General features: G+C 37.5%; 2 protein-coding genes across 2 annotated transcripts in view; both read right to left on the bottom strand.

The window, feature by feature from the left end:
• LOC121135338 (zinc finger protein 709-like) overlaps window positions 1–17,884 on the bottom strand; it is a 159,872-nt gene that overhangs the window by 30,622 nt on the left and 111,366 nt on the right. The gene's annotated exons all lie outside the window — the stretch shown is intronic.
• Window positions 95–11,636, bottom strand: LOC121135289 (vomeronasal type-2 receptor 116-like). Its single transcript, XM_040733814.1, has 6 exons — window positions 11,590–11,636; window positions 6,647–6,938; window positions 5,498–6,298; window positions 4,197–4,424; window positions 2,955–3,078; window positions 95–1,023 (listed from the first exon to the last, which is right to left on the bottom strand). Exons 1-6 carry the CDS (start codon window positions 11,634–11,636, stop codon window positions 95–97), a joined length of 2,421 nt encoding a protein of 806 aa, XP_040589748.1.

Below are 17,884 nucleotides of genomic sequence, written 5' to 3' on the forward strand. Positions count from 1 at the left end.
TAATTATCCAACATTACACTGCTGCACTATCTCTGTCAACTGGATTGCTCCTATATTGACATGAAGTATTATATATAATTAAGAAAACCATGGACTAAACTGTATAATCGACTTTTCCTCTAGAATGTGCTTTGTTCCTGACTTGATGAAGCATATTCCTATGTGGTCTGAACAAAATAATATAGCACTTGGGGACAAAGATGCATCCTAGGAGGCCTGCACTTGAAACCAAGATAGAGAAGACTTCCATGGCAACCACAAGTTTCCCCTTGGTGCTGTGGTAGACAGGAAGGAAGGTGACCCACACACTGAGGAAAATCAACATGCTGAAGGACATGAACTTGGCTTCATTGAATGTGTCGGGCAGGTTCCTGGACAGGTAAGCCATAGTGTAGCTCCCAAGTGCCATGGAGCAGAGGTAACCCAGCACAGAATGGAAGGCAATAGTGGAGCCCTTGTTGCATATAATAAGTATGTGTCCATGATTTGAGTAAGCATCTGAGTCAACAAAGGGAGGAGAGGTGCTCAGCCAAATTCCACAGAGCACAAGTTGAATGAGGGTGCAGATGGGAATGATGAAGTTAGGAGCCCTTGATATCATTATCCACCTCATCAGTCTCCCTGGAACTGTGATCCTGAAAGCCAGAACCACAGTAATACTTTTGGCCAAGACTGTGGAAAGAGCCACTGTGAACAGAACTGCAAATGTGCTCTGCTGCAGGATACAGGTGGCTGTGTTGGGGTGGCCAATGTAGAGCAAGGGACAGAGGAAACAGAAAGTCAGAGTGATGAGTAGGATGTAAGTCAGAGCCTGATTATTTGCCTTGACGATGGGAGTGTGTTGGTACTTCACAAAGATACCAAGAACACCAGCTGTAAGCACAGAGAAGCTCAGGGCCAAGGAGGTCAGTGCCATCCCCAAAGGGTCTTCATAGGCCAGAAAGGTCACTGTTTTCTGGAGGCAGTGATTCTGCTCAATGTTTGCATAATGACTTTCTGGACACCTCACACAATTATCCATATCTGCTCAGGAATTCAAAGATTGTGAGTCTCTGTTCAGGTTACCCTTTATCCCAAACCACTTCCCAGCACCAGCCCTCTGGAATTTTCCCACATATCTTTTGTTGTTTCATGCTCAAGTAAATCAGTGCTCAATACTGAAAACTCCCAAATGCTCTGAAATTAATGATTCTAGGTTTTTTATTGTACATATAATAAGCAATTCTATTCTTTTTATTAGCATAATTAAATATATTTTCACCTGAATAATGACTAGTAATTATTTATATATGCATAAAGTACTGATTTAAATTACATAAATCTAATTGGTCATAGTATCAACTCAATCTGAATTCCCATATGTGACTTTTTTCTGAGAGTTCAGTACAAGGAGTATGTGTTTTTATTTGATTTCAATGAATGTCCTCAGTCATAAGATCTAAATTAATCTGTTCCCATAATGTTTAATGAATGAATTCTTCAGGGTGCTGATTCTCTGATACTGCATTTAGAATGACAGTTATAAGATTTTTCAAACTTGGAAAGTTCACTTTTGTGAAACTGTTTATTCCTTTCTAGGGATAAATGATCAGTTTAACAAATAGATATAAGTCTGCAATTTTAGTCTTATTCGTTCTTGAACTAATTGAGTGATGCTTAATCACTTTTAATTTTTGAGCTCCTTTTTTAAGTAAAAAGATAAAAATATCATTGTACTTATGATATTTTCCTTCCATTAAAATACTCAATACTTCTGCAAGGTAGATTTTTCAATTTGTTGAAAATTCACATTTAAAGATCTATTGAATTCATCATGTTGCTAGTACCTACACTCTTTTACTCCATTATCAGCATTTTATTTGTTATTTCTTCCAGCTCTGCCATCATGTTACTCTCTCACTCTCAAGGTACTTTGTCTCCTCTACAGACTGTGTGATTATTTCTATTGATTCTATCTGAGCATGAATGGCCCATAAGTACAAACTTATATCTTCGATAATAAAAGCAATGGGTATATAAGTCATGATAAATATTTTTAGAAATTGAAAATTATATTTTTAAAGATACTGACACATTATTCTATAAGTTTTGAAGTATGAGATTCACTGCTTTGAAATATTTAGAATTTTTGTTTTAGTTTCTTCTTTGTTACTATATATATTTGGAAGTGCCTACTTAAACTGCAACAATGCATTGGTTGATACTGTTGCTTCTAGTTTCCTCTAAGGAATATATTTAACATTTGCATCAAATTAATATGACTCCAATGTAACAAAGTACAAGCACAGTAAGTCTTTGATAGCATGTATAGTATGGCTCAATATGCACATTTTGAATTTAGGCAAATCAAACTCACCAAAACATTGAAATTCCTCCTCTCCTTAAGAGGAAATATTAGCACTTCTGAGTGTTCAGGAAAGACATTATTTTACTCAAAATATTTCAATTGTTATATGAAGAATCTATTAGATATTAATGTTAAGATTCAGGAATCCTCTTTGATTTTCTCTCCATATAAAACATTGTGTCTAACCATGCTCATTCCAGTCACTGTTTTCAAGAGTCTCATTCCTATGTCCTATTCCTTGGATATGCTTTCAGATAATATTGTTGTGGAATATTAAATGAAGATGTGTTACATTTGTTTATGATTTAGAAAATATGTTTCATTATGCAAAGAGATTAATGGCTAGTAAACTGGAAGAAGAATGCATCGAGCCAGGGAAATATGTGGAAACAGTAAGTAGATGAGAGATATTGGGAATGAGAATCAAGAATCAAAAGAAGGACGAAATGAGGACATCAGTGGTCAGCCACCAAGTAATACAGCAAGTCATGGAGTAAGAATTTTAAAAAGGTATATAGAACAGAGAAAGTTGAAAACCAAGAGGCATGAGGAAGACATTTCCAAACAGGTGGAGACCCAGTTGTCACCCAGTGAGCATGACACTTACCTGTCTCATTGGAAATCTCATTGTGTGGACACTGAGTACAGTGATAGCAACAAGGAGGCCTCCCCTCCTGGGCAGATTTTCTGAATCCAGGAAAGCAGCTCTCACTGCACACAGAGCGAGGAAGCTGAGAATAAAATACATGGTGAAAATCTTCAGGAGTGGACAGTTTAAAACAACAAAAGTGGTATTTTCCATTACTGAACAATAGGATGCAAACAATATATATATATATATACATATATATATATATGTATAACTTGCATCCCTGTTTTGATGCATAGCTTCTATTTCAATGTATTATATGGTATGAAGTTCACTGTATTTAAACAAATGATCATAAGGCAACAAAATATGAACCAGTGTGTAAATATTAGAGGTAGGGAATATTAAGAAAAATTTAGGTTACTGAGAACATGTCTAAAGGGGCAACTCTAATGCCATGGCGGTCCTATTGTGTACTTCCTGACAGCTGCAGGAAGCAGCTTTGTTTTCCATTGGTGATGTGTAATCTACATGTTTCAGCTTGACTGATTCAGAATTACCAAATAAGCTAGTCTTGCTCACTTTCTGTGAAAGATGGTTACATTGAGGCACTTCAAGTGAGAAGACATAAATGGCAATATGTAGCAACTTTTTATTGGCAATTGTTGTTTACTGAATGAAAACTAAAAAGGGATGTGAATATCCCTTACCTGCCTGAACCAATATCTACTACCTGCCTGAACTAACAACATGATATAATTCCTCAGACTCTTGCCTACATGTTTGCCTGAAACATTATGTGCTGCTAATGCCAAGTGTGACCAACAAAAGGCTATGTTCTTATGTTAGGTCGGCCTGGACTTTGGTTTGGTTTGGTTTGGTTTAGTTGGGTCCAGTTCTTGCTTTTGTCATGTAACTAACTCCATGCTCTTATGCACTTCCTGTTGCCTTAGCTCAATAACTATAAACTTACATTTCTTAATCTGGGAGTCACATTAATGCTCTTGTCAGGTGGTTTCAGCACATGGATGAAAAGTGAATGAATTGATACTGTATTTATAACTGGAAGTAAGAGCCCATAGGAAAAAAGGATTTAAAAATAAACAGTCCCATTAATCAGAATAAGGAAACAAATAATTCCTCAGAAGACAGTAGGTTTATGGATACAGATGGGCATTGAGTAAGGAATCAAAAGCCATTACATCCACAAATTAATGTTTATTGATTGAGATCAAACCTATTAGATAAGATCCAACCCACCTCTGCAAATCCTGTGGGCCACTGTATCATATAGTCAGACAAAAATATTTCTTGTCCCTCTGGAGCATTTGGAGAAAATGTTCCAATTTTCATCTTTTGTCTGAGACCAAGTGGAAAATTCCAGTGGTTGAGAATATCATAATCTGTATCTAATTTCCTTCGTGGGTCCAGAACCACAGTGTTTCCAGCAGCATTTTTGAAATTCATATTCTTGAGAAAGTGGTTAAGCTAAAAGAAATGCAGAATCTGGTGATGCTCATTCATAAAATAAATACATCTGTTCAACGATATTCATGCCCTCATTTTTTATACTAACCAGAACCTGGAAGCAAACTAGATGTCCCTCAACCTAAGATGGATAGAGAAACTCTGGTTCATTTGCACAATGGAATCTTGAAATTTGTAGGCAAATTGATGACACTAGGAGAAACAATGCTGAGTGAGGTAAACCAGTCACAAAAAGACATACATTAGGAGGGGAGAGGAGGACATGGGGGAGCAGGAAGGTTGAGTTAGCACATGAATAGAGGAGAGCAGGATTAGAGATACCAAAATAGAGGGAGTCATTGTAGGTTTGAGGATAGATCTGACACTATTGAGATTTCCAGTGATCTACAAAGATGACACCAACTGGCAAACTAAGCAATAGTGGAGAGGCTACCTTAAATGCATTACCCAATAATGAGTTTGATGACTACTTTAAATGTCATCCTAGAGCCTTCATCCAGTGGCTGATGGTAGCAGAGGCAGACAAGCACAGCTAAATACTGAACTGAACTCCTGGAACCCAGTCACAGAGAATGTGATAAGCAAAGGGGCCAGGACCAGGCTGCAGAAGCACACAGAAACAGATTATCTCAACAAGGGGGAGTCTAGGAACCCCAGACTAATGACTGAGAGGCCAGAATGGGACTGAATCAAACCCCCTGAATGTGGGTGTCAGTGAGGAGGCCCTGGCAATCTATGTGGCCTTGTGTAGTAGACCAGTACTTATCCCTGGTGTATAAATGGAATTTGGGAGCCCATTCCACATGAAAGGATGCTATCTCAGCTTTGATAAATGGGTGAGAGCCTAGGCCCTGCAGTGGATTATATGACACACTTTTGATATCCTCCATGGAGAGCCTCACATTCCCAGGGGAGTTCAGGATGTGGGGTACAGGGATGTGAGGGTTGTTGGGGGGCAGGGGAGGGAGAGTGAGCTGGGATTGACATATAAAGCAAACTTGTTTCTAATTTAAATAAAATAAAACATTACTTTTTCACCCTGCTATTCTTAAAATAGAAAAGGTGAAAATTACCTCCCATTGGTTAATGTTCATCTCCCCATTTTCTTGGGGATAATTTTGCACTTGCTTGATGGTCATCTCATGGAGACTGTGAGCCACAGCATATACAGAATTGAATACATTGTAACTCTCTTCACTCATGTCCATTTCCCAGTAATTTCTAGGCAACATTTCCAAGGAAACATTGGGTGGACAATTACCAAGAATTTTACAATCAGGGCCAGAAAAGGAGCAATTGAAGTGTCGTTTCCAAAGATAAGCAAGATAATAATCATCTGGGTATTTGGAAGGGTTGTATGTCTGGATAAAATTCCTAAAATCAGAAAACTCAGCATGCTGATGTGTAAAAATGAGACTCCCGTGTAATGAATCCAACATGAAAACATCAGCAGTAAAATTCAGATCCCATTGTGACTTCATGACCCAGACTTTCCAATTCATTAAATAGTATCCTATAAATAAGATTATGCCACTTAAATATTCATTGTCACCATAAATGACAACCACATTTGCAGTTGTTTTCATGATCTGGGGAATAGCTTTGTTCTTATTGAAAAATGAAGCCACATTGCCTGGAATCATTCCTACAAATGCTGCACACACATGATTCCTGTCCATCTCTCCTCTCAGATCTGAGAGAATCTCAGCCCCATTGTTGTCATCCATGAGAACCAGTCCTACCCATGTCCAGTTGAAATGCAGAATCAAAAGGACAATGCCATGTGGCAGAGATGTGTCCTTGGGTGCTGTCTGGTAGAGAGAAGAGAATTGGTGTCTGTCACTCAGGATAGTGACATATGGCCCAAAATAAACCTGAAGGAAATTTCAAATAGAAACAAGAATGAAAACATTGAAATAGAACACAATCCTAAACCCAAGGTAGCACTTTGGTTTCATAGAGAATAACTTCTGCTCATTGTGCTTTAAACTCCTATGATGATTTGAAAACATTTATAGATAATACCTCACAGGACATAGCATAGTCAACCCACCCAATGTAGTTTCAAACTATTCCTATTCTCTATCTCCAGCCAAGTATCTGAGGCTTTATAACCAAATGTCTGATTCATTTTCTTCAATTGATAATGACATATTATCACTTCTGTACATTTTACTAAACCTGAAATGTCTACAGTGTAACACAGGTTTCTTGTTTGTCACCTGTGGAAAATTGTAGATATTCAGCAGTCTCCCAATATGTGCAGATGTTGGCCATGATGCTCCTGTAAGTAGAGCAGCAACATTATTCTGCCTTCTACATGTGTAATTGGGAATCATTATACCCATTCCTGTGAGGCAAAGAAAAGGTGCCTCCAGAGTATCCCATCGATTGCTGTTGACATTGTAGAGGTCAAATCCTAGAGATGTGTTTGGTAAAATGTGAGTGTTTCTGTTGATTTCCTCAATGGCAAATATGAAGGACACAGAATACTGGTAGGCAATGTTCCTGATTCTGCAGAGAATGATTATCAATATTTATGAATGATACTCATATAACAGTATGATGCAATGGCTCTTGTTTTTTTTTTTTTTGGTTTTTATGAGACAGGGTTTCTCTGTATTGTTTTGGAGGCTATCGGTCCAGCCCAGCCTCAAACTCACAGAGATCCAACTGCCTCTGCCTCCCGAGTGCTGGGATTAAAGGCGTGTGCCACCACTGCCCTGCTTTGCAATGGCTCTTATGCCTTCTATGTTATGTATTTACAGAAAATAATTTTTTTCATTATGGTAAAGTTTATAATCTGAATGTCAGTGTATATTGTAAGTGGAGATTTTTAATTACATAAAGGCCTTGAGGGAGTTAAAATTCCTGGACAGGAGAGTTGACTTGAATTTATATAACCCTGGAATCTCCTGGTAAGTAGAAGCACATACAAAACCCCAGATTCTTTGATTATTAAGTGAAATAACCAGAAGATGGAAACGTGCATCCTGAAAGTTTCACCTGTGCTGTACTATATCACCCCAAAGCCTCCACACATAATTCCTTCTGTGTGTACACAGATGGAGAGACTGAAGCCTTTGAGTTGTTCTAATTAAGGATTAATGATGCTTATGTTGATGTCTCCCTGAGTTGCATATAGCAAACCTAAAGCAACATTAAGTTCTGCACCTGGGAGGGTTTTAAATATCTCCCTCCCAAGCAAAGATCTTTGAAAAATCTTTCATCTCCCCCATGTCCTTCTCCATTCTGAGAACCATACAAGGAAGAGAACAATGATTGAGTAATCTTCCAGTGGATTAACAGCCTACAGTCATGACTTGAGATTTGGGGGGTTTTGTGTGCTCAATACTGTATTTTCTCTCATCTGCTTTCCTCATTCTCCATGCCTTCACTATGTTCATAACTCCTTAGCAGAATGTATTACACAACAACCTTGAATGACCTGATGGTGGATATGAATACTTTACCCTGCAGGTGAGTTCAACTTTAGCAGAAAAGAAAACCTAGTTTATTGCACACACATGGTTTATACCATCATCATCTTAACTAAATGAGAAAATTTTTCCCAAAGATGTCATAAGGGCCACAGTAAATTCTGTCTACATGGGTGATGTTAATTAGCACTCCAGGTTTCTCACTTCTTTTTTATTTTTCTGAGACAGGGTTTCTCTCTATTTTTTGGAGACTGTACTGGAACTCACTCTATGGATCAGGGTGGCCTCGAATTCACAGACATCCGCCTGCCTCTGCATCTCAAGTGCTGGGATTAATGGTGTGTGCCACTAAAGCCTGTCTACAGGTTTCTCTCTCTTAAATTGTTGCTAATGTACCCAGTCAGATTCCTTACTGGTAACCCACATACAACACAAGGGTATATTTTTGGAATTAGCCACATTAATCCCATGTCCTTTAAAACCAGATGCATGAAGTAAATAAAACTTAATAAAACTTAGAATGATTATCTTGAGTACTATTTACTACATATTTGAAAGGTTATGTTTAGGCACTGAATTCAATTTACCATACAAATAGGAATTTCTTCTACTCCCAAAGTATAATTTTAAATCTCTGTACCCTCTTCCATTAGCTGAACAGGAACTCCTTTGTCATAAGGACCAGGTAGAGAAGAAGACTCATTAACCACCACAGGACTATCCATATCTGTTCAACTTAACTGCTGATCTAATTGGATGACTTGGAATATAGGCCCAGTAAGTATGATCAGTCCCTGTGTTCTACATAGATACCACCTATAACATAGCAAGGTACAAGGTTGTAACATTCTAAGGTTTCTGAGAAACTCAAGTAAGTGCCTCTCATTCCTCACAGAAATGCTATGCTGGCCATAGCTGGGTGGATTGGCTGTCTGCTCCAAACACCTTCCCTATCTTATCTTCTGAGAGGCATCTCAGCAGCATAAACATCCAAGAGATTCCTCTTTCTCATGACAGATTTGTAAAGGGAAGCCTTCTTGTCAGCCTGGTTCCAGAGCCACATCAGTCCCAAATGAACACACAGGAGGCTATATTAATTATGTAGCTGTTGGCCTTGCTTGTTTCTTACTGTCTAGCTCTGTCTTAAGTATTTAACCCATAATTGTTAATCTAAGTATTTCTCTTACCAGAGCAAAGTTTCCGGGCTTCTTATCCCTATGGCAGTTACATCTTGACTCCCTGTGTTTCTCCTTCTCAGAGTCCTCCTCAACTCCTAGTCACTCATATCTTGCTTTCCTATTGGCCAACAGTGCTTTATTGATATAAACACAGGACTTTCCCTATCACAGATTTGTATCAGTTTTGATGGTGTCCATAACCTTTTATCTCCTGTGGAAACATAAGCATAACCTTGGCCCCATCTTAACACTTTCCATGCTTTAAACAGGCTGACATAATTGAACAGTTTTTTCCATAACCAAGTGTTTTCAACCAACTCATGTCCCTGTTTTATTAGTGTTTAAAAGTGTTAAAGTTGGTCGACCATTATGTAGTTTATTCTTAGTGGTCCTCATATCCCTCTTCTGTTTGACAAGCATCTCCATTAGACTATGATTACATCTTTAATAAGGATTTCATATCTCTATTTGCCCTTCAGACCCTCTATATTTAACTCATTTTACATTCTGTTTTTCCTGAGATAAGGTACCAATGTCCAGTTTTGAGTAGAGACTTATTGTATAGGCCAGTTAGGATTTTAAGAGTTTTGAGACATTACAGATACATCAGTTTTGGTGTCTGGAAGAACTGAAATGTCAATGTCATTTGTTTGGAATTTTATCTATGGCCTTTGTTCATTAGCAAAAATCTGTCAAAATATTTTCTTTCTGGTATTCCTCAAACCCCTTTCATACATATTGGAGCTGCTTTCCCTTTTAATTATGGGAGTAATAATTGAGCAAATATAATCAACAGCTTCTATTGCATATTCCTTTCCCTATAGTCAAGTCATCTATAAAGGCATTAAAGACAATTTATAGAACTTTAAGAACAATCTCATTTTCCAAACCTATCCCAGGTCCCTGTTCCTCCAGTCTTCGCTCTCCCCCCAGTATCTCCTCACCCCACATCCCATTCACTCCTCAGAGAGTGGTAACTTAAGGGAGCATTATGGAATAGTTTTTTTTTAATTAAAAACAGGGTCCTTTAGATAGAGACCAAGTGTCTTGTTAATGTAACTTGCTAATTATTAACTGTGTGGAACAATTTACTTATATTTTATTTAATGGATAAGTAAATTTTATATAATCTATCTGTAATTAGTTATTTTTATGAGCTTTTTTCTTAGTAAACATAATATCTAATAACCTTACAATCGATTTTATTTCAGGTGTTACAACTTTATAGAATTTTTAAAAAGCAACTTAAAGAGCAGAGCCATATTCTGAGAAATGATAAACAGATAAGATCATAACAAATAATACAGCTCAAAATCAGTAATTTTGTTGTCTGGTTCATTTACTTTGAAAATTTCAATACTCATTTAAATATCAGTTTCACAATGAAAAGAGCATGATATCCTCTATTATTCATTGAGTGACTAATATATATGGAAATTCTTGTAGTTGCATTATAAAAATGGCAATTGAACTTGTCCTATAAACTGTATCTTCAAAAAATATGAAAAATGATGGGGGTACATAAGTAGAGAAATTGACTGTTTTTAATCTGTCACAGGGAATATTACTATTCATTCACAAAATTATTTTAAAATATACCTGATCAGAAAATTAGTAATTCTGCTAATATGTATAAACCAGCATTAATCTGAAAGGGAACAGTTTTTATATATACTGTATTGCAAAAATTATATATTAATATTGATGTGTTCTGGGCCACTAAGGTAAATGGATAGAAAAAAAACAAAAGAAAACAAAAGTCCCCAACTAAGTGAGGAAGGTTATATGAGGTTACCTGATCAGAATCCCAGACCCATGAGTATCTGCAACAGCAGTGGCAGCTACTCCTTTAACTCAGAGCCATAGGATGTTCTCTGGCCATTGAATCCTGGAGCACAGATGTGACAATTAATTCTACCTATCTAAAGGCAGTTATTGTCTTCTAAAGGCCCCATTTTTACTTTGTATGAAAACTTGTTGTGCTATAACTATGTATAAAGACTTAATGTGCTAAGTAATATCTTTAACTATGGGAACACTAATAAGACTTGTAGTCTCAGGTCTTCCATCCCCCCTAGCTGGATTTCTGGAAATAAATGGACCTTCATGTACTTGAATTTAATGTTGTTATGCTGCTTGAAGACTTGGGGTCCTCTCTGAGTGGCCACAACAAATTCATTTATAATAAAATATATGAGTATATATAAAAATGTATATAGGAGTATAGATATATGATGTTTAGTTATCTTTTAAATTGTGATCTAACAAATGTAAAACAACTTAGAGATTAAGAAAAAAATATTGTAATGAATATACTCCTTGCCACACATTTCATGTCCTTTCTTATGATTATCAGAAAGAACATGTATAAAAGGGTAAAAGACAAAATAAACTCATGTTCCACGTATAGACTCATAGGTACCTTCCTGTAAATGAATGTCTGTCACCATACTTCCTAAGTCTATTACAGACTATGTATCATATCCTACATAATCTATCAACTTTTCCTCTCTGATCATTTGCTGTGCTGAGCACTTGTCACCTCACCCCTGTTTCAACACAAAGACAATCATATCAAAAGGACTTAATTTCATCGTCACTTCTACTTGTCTGTGTGCCGACTCTCTACTTGAACCTTGCTTCTGAATTTCCATTTTCCAGCTTTGTGTTAAAATTTTGTATAAACAATTTTTCCCAGTCTCAGGTCTCATGTACCTTACATCTACAGAAAATTTTGCATCTAATAATAGAGATCTTGCATCCTTCACAAGAAAGTCTATGTAGGCATTTCTCCACAGTTGAGTATAAGACATTTTACTAACTTAAGTGCCATAAGCACCACTAACCTCTACTATAAAAGGCACAAAACTAGGATACTACATTGAAAATTCACAATCAACATCTATGTGAGCTCCAGATATTATCCATACCATTTTATTTTTCAAGACAAGTTTTCTCTGTGGCATAGGAGGCTGTCCAGTAACTAGCTCTTGTACACCAGGCTGGTCTCAAACTCACAGAGATCCACCTGCCTCTGCCTCCCAAGTGCTGGGATTAAAGGAGTGTGCCACCAATGCCCAGCATATCTATACCAGTTTTAATAATTAGAAAGACATAAATGAAGTGGAGCAAATGGTGCAAAATTGACAGAATCTAAAAGGTTTTTAATCAAAATTTTACCTGAAAATTGCAAATCATTTTGAAGCATTTTAAGTAGAAGATCTCCCAACTCCAGAGTCTCACATTCTGACCTGCTAAACAACAGCAGATAGCACTGGCATTCCCTATCACCCCACGATCATCACATATGGACTCTGTAGTCACTGTGATCACTGGCAACATTTCTCCTGGAGGGTGAAATCTACACATTGAAAATGGGCCAAAACAACAAGCCAAATTGCAAGATATTCCATCTGCAAAGAAAACCATGTAAATACCCCAACACAGGACAGCTAAAGGCACTGAAAAGGAATGCAGAGATTGAGAATATCAAATGTTTAAAATAACATGGATTAAAACACTGTATTTTCTTTGAGAGGGGAGAAAAAGGAACAGGAAGACACACCTGAGAAAGAAGTTTCTGAGTACTTGAGAGGGCTTGCCAGGGTGGGAAATAAAATTAAATTTATGACAATCCAAACTTGCTTGAGTTCAATGAAATTTGAATAACGAAAAGTAATAAAATTTGAAACCACTTACCTTTTTTGAGTTTGTCATATGAAACTCATAAAAGTAAGTGCCCTGTCCTGATAAGAATTATAAAATGGAACAAGTGCAGCAATCACTACATTTCCATCACTATATACATGACTTTCTTTTTTTGAATAGCATTGAGAATCATTAAAGTTGTAAAAAGGAACAATATTCTGCAGGAACAAGAAGAGAAAAATCCAAGAGAACATCATAAAAAGAACTATCTATCACAGATTATCGGGCATATAGGTCCCTGTGTGTTCAGCTGATACATATAGAGTTGATTTGTTTGTGAAAACAAGTGGTTGTAATTTTGTTGGTGACTGAAGTCATCATTCTAATGACTATTCCTTTGACAAGCCTCATCTATACTCCATGTAGAATTTTTGAAAATTTTTCTCCCTGAGACTTCACATTTGAAACCCTGCATTCAAGATCAAAACAAGTTTCAAAAGACATTTGGGATCTTCTTGAACCACAGGCACCATGATTTCATCTAAGAGAATAGACAGGAAGATCCCAGGGATGACTCATTTTAAATTGACTTCCTTCGAGCTCTCTAAGGAAAAAATTAAACAAGACATTGAATTAGGATGATGAAAGGAACTTACAAGGTAGGATTCCAAGGGAGATGAATGGAAAAACATCCTGAAATTGTTCCAACAAGAATGTCAGAGTGAAAAACCGTGGGAAGCCCTGTTCATTAAAATTGATTATCACGTATGCCAATATAGCTTGGGAATGACCTGAAGGAGTCTGAAAACAATTTTCTGCAAATCTTGCTTGTCTGTACAGCAATATTTTTTTCATGTCACCGTGTAATCCAAAATATTTTCTTTCTACATCCTAGGAAACTGGTAGGATAATTGATGAATTCCAAATGATGAGAGGAGGGTTCCTTTTTGCTTTTTGATCTCTGACCTACTGGGCTATTGTTTTTACTTTTCAAACTGAAATAGTCAATTCACTATAAAATCATGATCTCTCTATATCCAGATACTGAGATTTGAGGCACTATTTATTCTTTCATAAATGTAAAGTATTGAAAACTCCCCTTCCATTTTCCTCAAATAAAATATACAAGTATTTGTATACTCTACTCATACTTTCCCATAGGCTTAATTTTACTAGTTTACCTACCCGTAGTCACTAAGTTGAATATATCAGGTAGTTTCTGACCTAATGACTACCACACATGCCAAATATACATCTACTTTGTACAAATGAAAAACTTTTGAATACAACATTTCTACTTATGACTGTCAGTGGGGCCTGGAATTCCTTTGTCTTGATAAAGGTTGTAAGTGATTCAATGCTTTTTTTTTTATGTTTCTCTTAACCATCTGGTCTTCCTCATATGGGGACAGCTGATCCTCACTCACCAAATCATTGCCACCACCCTTGCCAAATCTCTCCACTCAGCTTCCTGTAGCAGTAATTGCATCACAGCTCTCAAAAAAGACACCAACTCCTCTTCAGAGACAAGCCTGAAACTGGCACCAGGAAGGGCTCTCTATGTCTTGTGACTGACAGGTTTCCTGGAGGCATTGATTGGCTAGTGAGGCCTGAGTGACAAGAGAAATTACCATAGGGTTACAGTGTCCTTAAAGACACAGCACAATGATTACTGACCTTGCCTTTTATCCTAGACAAAGATGTTTTCTAGATCAGCAGAGATCTGCATTTAAATAGCACATGCCCCTGGCTCCAACAGCAGACCCTGCTACCATCCTGTACTCTCTTCTTCTTCCAGGACAAAATGTGCCTCCCGAGCTTGCACAGCCCACTATCCAATGTGGGTGGAGTGATTATTGCCTGTCCCACAGTGGAAGGGTGCCCAGAATATTAACAACTAAAGAGAGATTTCAGGGCTCTAAAGACAATGTGTTTTCTGTAGTTCACTCTGAGGTCAGATGAACTGAAGGTACTTTATTCCTGGTTGTCACACAGAATACAGACAACCAGAGAAGAAATAAGGACCCTAATCTCAAACAAGAACCTAGGTCTTTCTCCAATCACAAGGCTAGATGATGGTTCCATTGCTTTAGGAGCATGAAATGCAGAGCAAACACTTGGCAAACCAGCTACATTTTTCTAGGTTCTCTACATGAACAGGACTGGTAGAAAGAGCCTTGCCATGGGTGTAATCAATGGATTTATCAGAATGGAGAATGTCTCACAAGTTGTGGTCCACATAGTTCAACAAATGCTGCCTCCTATTGGAAATTTAAATGGTCCAGTATTTGTTTAGTTCGTCAGGCTGGATGTCTCACTGGTCTTCATTATACACCAAAATCCTAAAGAAGTCTCCTCGAATGCTAGTAATAGTAGCTAGAGGGAGAGCAAGCAGGCAAAGAGAGATTCCTTCAACATGTTCATGTATGTCTGCTGCTACCAGAAAGTGTGACCCAGATTAAGTGGATCTCATTCCTTCTTTGATTGCTTTTGCTGTTTTCAAGACAGGGTTTGTCTGTGTAGCCCTGTAACTCATTTTGTAAACCAGGCTGGCGTCAAACTTAGAAAATCCAACTGAATCAGTTGGGGTGCTGGGGTTAAAGGTATGCACTGCCATGTATCGGCTGAAGGTGACTCATTAATTTACATTATCCAGATTAAAGTAGGTCTTTAATTTCAAAACCTTTAAGAAAAATCCTTCACAGGTGAGACAACTGCTTGGGTTTTAGTTAATTCCAAAGGGAGTCAATTGAGCTACCAAAACAGTCATTAATACTGGCAAGACAGAAGAAAGGAGAAAGAGGTCTTGCATTCAGGAAGCAAGGAGCGCATGGAAGATATCAAAAGCAATGCTTTTCCTAAATAAAGGAAGCATGAGGTTTTTACTTAGTGTGTCTGGACAAGTTCACAGGGGCTTTGCCTATTCCTAAAATAGGCTCAGTTACCAAATCCTCATCTGAACATGATCACAATGTAGAAGCAAAGACATTTAGGAATATTCTTACCTCACAGTAATGCAGGGATACTTATAAATTATAAAATGTTGTAAAAATGCCTCTGGCATATTCTTCTTGAACCACACTATCTTAGCTGAAAATAAAGAAAGTGATACCATGAAAGTAGTTTGCTTTGCATTTTATGCTACCTGTCAATCTTTATGTTTGATTTAAAAGAATATTTTACCAATGCACAGTTCTTACAGATGCAAAAGATAGAGAACACAATTACAGAGAATATCAAGGAAAAGTCATGTAATATCACTGTATACTCTGTTCTTAGATTAATTATAACAATGATTTCTAGTAAGCTCAGAACAATGCTGCTTTTGCCTCTGAGCAGACAGGCTCAGTGGAAGGTCATAGCTGCTTCCCTGCAAGACAATTATGTATCCATTTTACCTGTCCCTGGTTGTTCCTGTGCTCTGTCACATCCCAGTAGAGAATTCCATTCTTTCCCTTTTCTAACATTTTGAAAATGTAATTGTTTTGTGTGTTTTGCCTGCACGTGTCTGTACACAGCACTTACAGATTCCAGAAGAAGGCTGGAGACACCTAGGACTTGAGTTACAGCAAATGGTTACCTAAGATGTGTTCTGGAAATGGAACCTACATTCTTTGTGATAACATCAAGTGCTCTGAATTGCTGAGCTATCTCTCTAGTGCATCTTTTTATTTAAAATTTTTTTCCATAAACTGATAAGTAGAATGTGTTATACCAATTGACACTTTTTTTCTCTTCACTCCATTCCTTCCCAAATGTCTTCCAACTGCTTCCTTATTATGCATAGGTGAATAAGTATACTGAAATACATGAATACAACCAGCTGCAATCATTTGTACTGGTTGTGCATATAGGGATAATTACCTTACATATTTTTATTGCATAAACAATTAGGCAGCTCATTCCTGCCTGATGTTTATTCTCTCAAATGGAGGAGAATTCACATTTTGAATCACCATCAGGTGCCTGACCCTGAAATGACTGCCTTGAACAGGAAGCAAAATCAAGAATAAAAAACTTGCCTGGAGGTGGTGGCATAAGTATTTGATCCCAGCCCTTCAGAGGCAGAGACAGGTGGATCTCTGTATATTTGAGTCCAGGCAGCTCTACAGAGTTAGTTCTGGGATAGTCAGGACTGTTAAACAGAGCAATCCTGTCTCAAACAAACAGATATAAGGGAAAACTTAAGGTGGAAATACCTTCAGCAGTGAAAAGCACTGAAAATTCTTTCAGAGCATACAGCTTCCATTCCTAGTATATATAGAAGCTCACTACAGCCTGTAGTTCATATATCAATGGTTGTAACACAATCTACTGGCCTCCCTGATCATGCTAAGATCAGGAGACTTAAACCATAAAAAATATTTTCAAGCAATGTGGGGTAGCAGCAGGAAGATCAATCTGAGTTTTAAAGCTTGTGTTACATAGTCTGTAGACAGACAGACAGACAGACACACACACACACACACAAACAAACACAAAGAGGAATAGAACAATACAATTACAAGAATACAAGCATTGTAGAACTGGGAGAATACAATACTTAATAAATTCATTTCAAGTCTGTGCTACTGACTGCTATAAAACCATTTTCAAAAGTAAATGTAGCTAATCATGTGGCCACATGCTATTAAGCCCAGCCACTGGAAAAATACAGACATTTAACAGTGGGTCACATTCTTACCATGGTACCTGAAAACATGAAGTCATAAAGTAGGACATGCATTGCATCAGTCTAATATCAAATGGATGTGATATTTCAGAGACTGGGCCTGCTGGTTTGTAGTGTCTCAGGCCTTGAATTCAGCCCTAGGTAGGTAGAGACATCAGATCTTTGTGAGTTCAAGTCCAGCTTGTTCATAAAATCTACACAGAATAGACCTGTCTCCAAAAACCTGAGAGGGGGTAGGGGGAGAGGGAGACAGAGAGACAGAGACAGAGAGAAGCTACAGACACGTCCTGAAGTAAAAAACAAACTACCTAATCAAGTTATCCATACTGCTACCATTTCTATTCCAGTTACAATGACTTCCACTGCCACTGTAAACCTATAGCCTCATGGGGCCTTCCATATGATTGGTTGGCTGAGGAAGACAACAATAGGGAAGGGTTTACTGATGGTACTGTACATCATACAGGCACCACCCAAAAGTTGACAGCTACAGGATTTCAACCCCAATATGATACAAGCCTG

Source organism: Mesocricetus auratus, unplaced genomic scaffold, assembly GCF_017639785.1.
Source record: "Mesocricetus auratus isolate SY011 unplaced genomic scaffold, BCM_Maur_2.0 Super-Scaffold_100037, whole genome shotgun sequence".
Taxonomy (NCBI): Eukaryota; Metazoa; Chordata; class Mammalia; order Rodentia; family Cricetidae; genus Mesocricetus; species Mesocricetus auratus.